The 7,822-nt window shown below is 43.1% G+C and overlaps 1 protein-coding gene across 1 annotated transcript in view; it reads right to left on the bottom strand.

Moving 5' to 3' along the window:
- The window catches only part of LOC108975438, a 92,947-nt gene that overhangs the window by 42,457 nt on the left and 42,668 nt on the right, over window positions 1-7,822 (bottom strand). The window contains exon 2 of the mRNA XM_018943921.1: window positions 4,971-7,754. Coding sequence (XP_018799466.1) covers window positions 4,971-7,754 — 2,784 coding nt within the window. The remainder of the gene's footprint in view (window positions 1-4,970; window positions 7,755-7,822) is intronic.

Genomic DNA, 7,822 nt, shown 5'->3' with positions numbered 1-7,822 from the left:
GATGGGCATAAGTGATAACGATTGAAAGTACAGAGAAATTAAATGAGAGAGACGCTGGAGTACCTCCTATGGCTTTGTCCAGCACTATCTCGAGCTCTACTCAAGTATCTAGAGGCTTCGGAGTTCAWAGGACTGAACGAAGTATGAAACGTGGACATCAAGTGGGTGTTAAAGTTCGCTTAAACGTGTGACGAATTCTTCTCCTTAAATTAAACTGAGCCCCTCATCTGGCAGTACTTAGGACTAATAGATCTATATATAGCCGGACAGTAATTTAAGGTAATCTTATCAAAATAATCATTCACCGATTGAAATTTTTTTAAGAAAATCATCTCCGCTGATGAGTTTCATTTTCATTTGAGGAAACAAACGAAACGCTGGTGCAAAGAAAATCCACAAGTTATACACGAACAACCATTACATTCACATCAAARACAGTTTGGTTGAAGTAAGTAAGTGAATAATTTTCTCTCGAAGAACCGATGATACGGATTTATCGTCTTTCACACTACAGCTCTATACTTTATATACTATATATTATAAATCAAGCTGAAATTCGTGCCAAAGCGCTGTACTTTCCTCATTACTTCATCGTCTTAAATTGAAATCTAAGAAATCTCAGCGCAGATTCCGAACAGCAGTGACACCAACCTTAACCTAGTCACATACCTGTCCTAAATGAAAAAACACGATGCCCTAACTTGTGAGCTGTCTAAAATGTTAGTCAGTAACTTCTAGTTCCATGGGTTTACTACAACATTTACTAGAGCTAAAAAACTTAGACTGAAAGTTCATTGCTCCGCTTAATATTATTTGCACATAAGTGTACATGCTGCATATATGCTTGCATTCAAATTTAATCCCCTCCGGTATTTATTCCGATCGCTTTGTTAGTAGTCATCAACACTCAGTTCAAAAAAATAAAAATAAAAATTAAAAATTTCCAAACACATGTTTTGCGTAAACTCCTGTAAGCCATATAACCAGTCAGCAAACACAACCCTACATATGCGCACCGTTATAGCAAGCACCACATAAATGAACACACAAAAAATGGAGTACTTAAAGGGGAAAACATGCCACTAACAACCTGCAAAACAGCGACAACGCCAATACATGGTTACGTAACGGGAGTGGTAAGCTCTCAAGTAAGATAGCCGATAATAGCAGAGGGGAACGTGGCAGCCGAGCRGAGACTGGAGTAGCGTAGTCAATATATTGAGGAGTAAGTTGAAAACCATTGCATAACTCCAGGGATTACAAGCAAACTCAAACTGTTTGTTAATGTGTAGTAGATACGGTAGATACGGCAGCACAAATACGTAAACATACCACTATATAACAACAATAAAAACAAACTTGAAACTAGCAAAGCGTGGCAGGAGTGAGCACACACAACAAGCGCACTATGACGACGGCTTGGTTGACAGACTCATTGAGTTTACCTTTAAGGTGGTCATGGTACTAGTGCATGGCATACACTTAGGCGCATAAGCAGTATAATGCCAGCAAAGTATTTGTGCACGGCGCTGTGTGCGTTAGTTAGTTTGCGTAACGATTTGCTGYGCAGAGGTTAGAGACGGAAGCGTAAATTGAGAGCGGCGGAGTGGAGCGTGAGTACKGCGAACAGCTGATTGGGTTGTGAAACGTGCTGAAGTCTATGGGGTGTGAGACTTAGCTGCACGAAGTACATGTCGGTATGCGATTTGTCTTGTTGGTGGTTTTAGTTGGCTTACSTAACGCTTTGATTACTTTAGTATGACGCACGGGTATAACAAATGAGTGAGAGGGTTCTCGATGCCGCTGTAAGTTAGTACAGCGTTAACTTACAAGTAGTTTTCATTCAATGTGCTTCGATTTACGTACAAGTATAAGCCTGTAGCGGCTGGGCTGGACGTGCAGAAAGATTATGTTTGTAGGGGTGTGTACAACACAACTTGTATTTGTCTAGGCGCCTATAGTCATACTCATGCAAGCACATATTTAAAGCTGCCTGCATATAATATCAGCTTTTGTCATGATTGCGGATCCATGTCTCGCCGGTAATGCACTTAATCGAATAATTTTCAAGTTCGACAAACATTTTCAATGTCGATTATATGCAAAGAGCGCTTGTAACGCAGAATGCTGTGGATAAGCAGGAGYTGAAGAAAATCGAAAAGACACACAGACTCCGGGCGTTGTGTAGAGCCGAGTGTGAGTCACTGAGTGTGTGTTCGACAGACTAACAAAAGCGGTTTGTATTAAGCTTGTGAATTTAAATGTGCTAAGCAATGAGCCAAGCAATACTGAAAAGGTGGATACAGGGTGGCTTCGTTAAGCTCAAGGTRCCCTGAACGGTAAAATGACAGCGGCAGTAGTTTGTTGATAAAAATGACTAGCAACTCCAAGGGAGTTGCAGGAGTTCCTATTATACACGCATACCATTTAAGTTTCGTATTTGAGTATTCATTATACGCTCGAAAAACTTTTGCCAAAGTAAAAMTGCGCGCCAAATGCATTTGAATGAAGTTCGATGGCAGTGAGTGAGAGTGGGAGTGAGAGACTAAAAGCAACTTCGACTGCGGGTTATAAGAAAATGTGAACTAACGTCGTGAGGCAGTAAGTAATGGATTAAAGAAGCCCATATAAGGATGAGGCAAGTTAGAGACTGTAAGCGTAGAGTTGATGTTTTAAAGACGAGTTAACAACTACACTTTATACGATGAACAGTTTTTGAACAGGGTTGCCATTCAAGTATGTATTTGCACTGATTTTTGATCAGTGCTGATAAATAAGTAAGTTCAAAGCTGGAAACCAGTAGACTTTTGGGCAAATGTATGAAAATTGTCTCGAGTCTTCAGGAGCTCGAACAGCTCGAATAAAGTTTTCCGAAGAAGGACCTCGAAGACTTTTGGGTAAATGTAGTATATGAAAATTCTCGAAGAGTTCGAATAAAGTATGTTGTGTTTGTTGTAACGTGCAGTCAAAGTTCTTCCTGTAAGTAGCTTGTGTCATACAGTGTTCTTTAGAGAGAGAGAGTCCTATCTTAGAAACGATAGATTATAATCAGTTTATACTGACTTTAGCCATTGGAGGAATGCTATGATACTCGATCTTGTTAAGGAAGTCGTGCTAAACTGGCAATGTCATCGAGAAATGAAGGCGCATGTGGAATTAAACCCATCGTTGACATTCCCCAGTGAGGAAGATTGGACCAATCGTTCTGACAGTTCCAACAGTTCCAACAGGGACATCTTTATTTTCATCGATGGATCACAGGGTAGAATAATCCATACGCAGAAGGTATTTACAAATGAAATGACTAAAGTTCAGTCTTTAAAGAACAGAGGGTGCCAAGCAGAGTTCCGCTCTAATCAGCAGTACCTTGAATCTTTTAGTGCACAGCCAGGCGGCAGTGAAGGCTATAATAGCGGCAAGTATGCCAGTGGGTCATAATTAGACTCTCARTTGGTAACTTAGTTAATATCACCTGGGTTCCCGCGTCTTATAGGCATAGAAGGAAACAAAATCTCAAGATCATTCTGCTTATTGAAGAGTTGTTCGACACAATTGACAATAGAAGAGCTCCTCAGGTCTTGGAAAACTAGCAACACAAAGTATACTAAAARTTACTTTGGGGTAGTGTTGATGGTGGACAGATCAAAAACCGCTTACTACTAAGAAAAAGGAAACTTAACACTTAAGAGCCCTCTTTCCAAATCTTGGAAAATYAGATTCGGCGGAATGTGGAGCATGCGCTAAGGATGTCGCGACGCTAGGACAAAGCCTCTGCAAATACTCATCCTACTTTCGGATGAGACGGCATATGTTCCACGGCTTGAGTGCTCCAACTGAAGTGACATTGGGCAGCAGGGGTGGAAAATTMTTAGKTTTCTCGAAATTTAATGAGTGGATGTATWAGATTTAATTTGGTTACCACCCRGGACGTTAATGAATGTCTGGCTTTTCTTCGCCTCTTTTTTCAGGCAACCAATCAAATGACAACCCTGTTCAGAYACGTGCTGGGTATGCTAAGAGCAGWGGTGGCATAAAAAARCGGCAGCARCTGCATTAACATTAGCAGGAACGCACATACTTACAGYAACTGTTTTTACAACAATACTGAAACAAACACCGCCAATTGCATCAAAATTCTGTCAGCTTCCCAACAGATAGATGATGCTGAGCTCATCAAGCCCAATGCTAAGCTATTTTTTATTCGCGCCGTTCTCCATTTATTTTCTTTCTATTTTTTCAACCTCATTGAGTTGTTCTATGTACGTTTGGCTCCACCAAACCTCCCTATTCAATCCATAACATATAGACAACCATAAATTGTCTGAGTTCATCGGAAGTTTCGGAAGTTTAGTTCGGTCTGTTTGTGCTCTTCCTTCAGCATTGAGTAGCTTGTTCAATTATTGTCGTATTACATCATATGTGCTTTGTCACATGCCTTTGTTTCTGGTCCATCTTTTGGTTTAAAAGGATTAAATATTTGACAGAACAACTCTAAGATGGAATGATCAAAGTACTGCTTTGTCAGTGTTCGTGAGATGGTATCGATGTGAATATTATCCTATGTCTAAGTATCGGGTTTCGACCGATTCTTATCTCTTCAAAGACAAAATTTAGAGCCTCAGAATTTGACCAGTAAAATAAATATTCTAAAATGCGGCCCTCGACTATGCGGTACTCTCGTCAAACAGATTGTGAAAATGTTTTCTTCTCTCCCTTCCTATCACTGACTTCRAAATATTAATAAAACACGAAATATATATGAAAATGTGAAAAAATGCGTTCTTACTTTCGAAGCGGAACTAGCTTGAGCTAGTCGATGATATGATCACAGTTTAAATATACAGAATAGTTTCATATAAGACTAAATCTTTCGAACAAGTTTGATGAGTAGATAAGTGAATGTACTTCAAACCGTTGAAGCTGAAAATTTTCTTAAAATACCATATTAACAATGCTTTAGTTAAACTCACCCCATCACCATAGGTTAGGCTCTGCTCACTAGATGCCCCGCTGCCATKTTGCTCCGCTTCAGCCACAATTGCCTTCGCATGGTCAGCTCCAGCGCCACCTTTATACTGMAATCTCGGATGATGTATCACTTGTTCCACTAACAATTTGGTTTTCTGTCCAGATTCAGCACCTACGCCACCTTCAGCGCCTTTGATGCCCTGATAATTTGGTGAGAGCCCATACTCTACGAATGAATTCGGCAGTGGGGCTTTTGGTTCAACTTTAATGGCTACGTATTGCTTTGGAGCAGGGATGGCAACATGCTGCACGGGACTATGTCCGCCGCCTTCAGCACCACCACCGGTGTTTTCTTTTTGCTCGGCCGCAGGACCTTGTTCCACAATAGGTATATATTCTTTGGACTTGGCCATACCGATCAGACGTCCATGAATGCCACCAGCATGAGCTTGAACTTGTTGTTGCTTCAGTTCGCCTACTTGTTGTTGCTCGTGCGGGAAAACTATGGGTGCGGTATTGGTGTGTGAACCGGGACCAACTGCAATGTACAGCTTTTTACGCTGCAGCTTGAGYTTATTCTGCATCTCTTTAGCCAAGAGATAGGTTAAACCATGTATTTGATCTTCGGTTGACTTGCCGACTAATGTGGAGAGTTGTTTGAATTCGGGTAGTTCTTTGAAATTCTGTTTTATATCATCTGCAGGGCCATGGTATTCGATTTTGACCAGCGGTACTTCGGCTTCTTTCTGTGGCTGRGCTGCCACTTGGCCTACTTCATATTTATAGTTTTCGATGTATTGAGGCGCCGCTTCGRCATGGCCGCCTGCGTGAGCAGCTGCATATACCGCTACAATTTGTTGCTCACCACCTCCATTGCCACCATGAACGCCGCCATAGCTAAYATGACCTTCCCCATATCCGCCTGCTTCGACCGCAGCGGCTTCTGTCAGTTTATTYTCGTTGAGCAGAGGATCGGGCTTCGAGGGTCGAAAGTGTATAGCTTTGATAGCGACCGCAGCGGGTACTTCTTCCTGCAATGCATGCGACACATCGGCTGCATATGTGTGGTGCACTGCTTGCAGTCCTTGATGACCAGCACYGGCATTTTCCTGGACTACAATGGGATGTGCGACACCACCGCCCTCTTGTTCGCCACTTTCGCCACCTCCTTCCCCTGCGATAGCTTTAGCTCCGTAGTTTTCAGCGACGTGTGCGACACCCACGGCATGTTGAGCTTGAGCTGCATTGGCGGCGTGGGCCGCCTGAGCAGCTTGAGCTTCAGCTACGGCATGTACATTTTGACCAGCATAGGCTGCTTGTACCGCGTGAGTAGCAGCAGCGTGTGCTGCCGCTTGTTCCTCAACAGTCACCGCTGCATGTGCGTTACCATCATAGCCATGGCCGACCGGTGCGGCGGCGACAGGCGTATATATGTAACGGATCTTTTCAACAACCGGCACTGGATGGATTTGCACCTGTAATTGTTCACCCTTCTGATGTGGTGGTATGTATTTTATATAGGAGGCGGGGGATAGTTTGCTGCCTCCACTACCAAGGCTATAGGTCGGCGGTAAGGCGAGCTTCGCACCATAAAGGGATTTCAATTGACGATAGTCGACCATATGTGCTGGTATGTATTTCACATAAGCTTTGCCACCACCARCGGCACCACCACCACCACCAGCGCCATGATCTTTCATAAGATGTGTGATGATCTTTTGCACCTCCACGGGCAGCGAACTAATTGACTTTTTTGCCTTCACGATGGGTGCTTCCTTATAGACAAATGTACGCTTGCTTTCGCCGTTGCTCTGATCGTTGTCACCTTCGTCAACGTCCTTCTTAACAGGCAGCTCAACCGGCTGGGCTTTCTTTGTATCCATACGGGCTTCTCGCTTATTAATAATATCATAACTACCTTCGTTAGTGTTTTGTTGATCGATAGCTTTAGCATCTTTGCGACTTTSTCTAACCAAACGTAATTGTTCTAATATAGCTTCGTTCGGTTCACGCGCATCYTCTAACTCGAAGCGTATCATTTGAGGTGCCGAGCGCTTGACGCGTTTGCCCTTACGCTTCATGAAGAGCTTGCCTGTTTTTGGTCGATAGTATTTACTCGGATTGAAGGTTGGTAGTGGTGCGGTTGCGATACCTGTTGCGGGCGCATTTCGATGCACACGTATCACTGTTGGAGCTACAGTGCTGACAGCGGCATTGTTACTTAACTTTTGCAGCTCCAGATTACGCATACGTCTTATGAGTGCCTTTGTTTGTTCATCGGGCTCACGTGCTTCGGAAATGTCGAAAGGTATTAGCTTTACTTGAAAATTGAATGACTGGCGATTTATTGGTGTATTAGGTGCTGCGCGTTTTGTACGTTTGTTGGGCGTAATCCTTGCCCGTGCACCTCGTGAAGAACGTTTCGGTGCTGCTGTGGTTATCTTAGTCTTCGCTTTCAGAGAGTCTTTTGCCGAAGTTGTGCTATTTTTCTCATYCGCATTGGTGAAACTTGTCGCTGTTGTTAGCTTTTCCTCTCGACTGCGATGTTGGCGTATGAGTTCCATTACCTCGGGACTGGGTTCTAGAGCATCGCTAATTTCAAATTTCACCAGCTGTGGCTCAGTCGGCAATTTCCGTGCTTGCTCAGCCTTCGTCGCCCGTCGTGCACGTTGACGTGAAATGAATTCGTGATGSTCATTATAGGCTTTAATGTAAGTGTCTTCTGTTGGATTATCTATGTAGCGCATGGAGCGTTGGTTGCGCGATGCAATGTAACGTCGCATGTCCTGTGTTCGAGTGAGATGGAGAGATTGAGAGACATAGAGAGAGGATATGAAGGCAAACATATAATGAT

The sequence above is a fragment of the Bactrocera latifrons genome, unplaced genomic scaffold (genome assembly GCF_001853355.1).
Source record: "Bactrocera latifrons isolate USDA-ARS-PBARC rearing strain unplaced genomic scaffold, ASM185335v1 scaffold_65, whole genome shotgun sequence".
NCBI classification, from domain to species: Eukaryota; Metazoa; Arthropoda; class Insecta; order Diptera; family Tephritidae; genus Bactrocera; species Bactrocera latifrons.
This window is presented reverse-complemented; position numbering and strand designations above follow the sequence as displayed.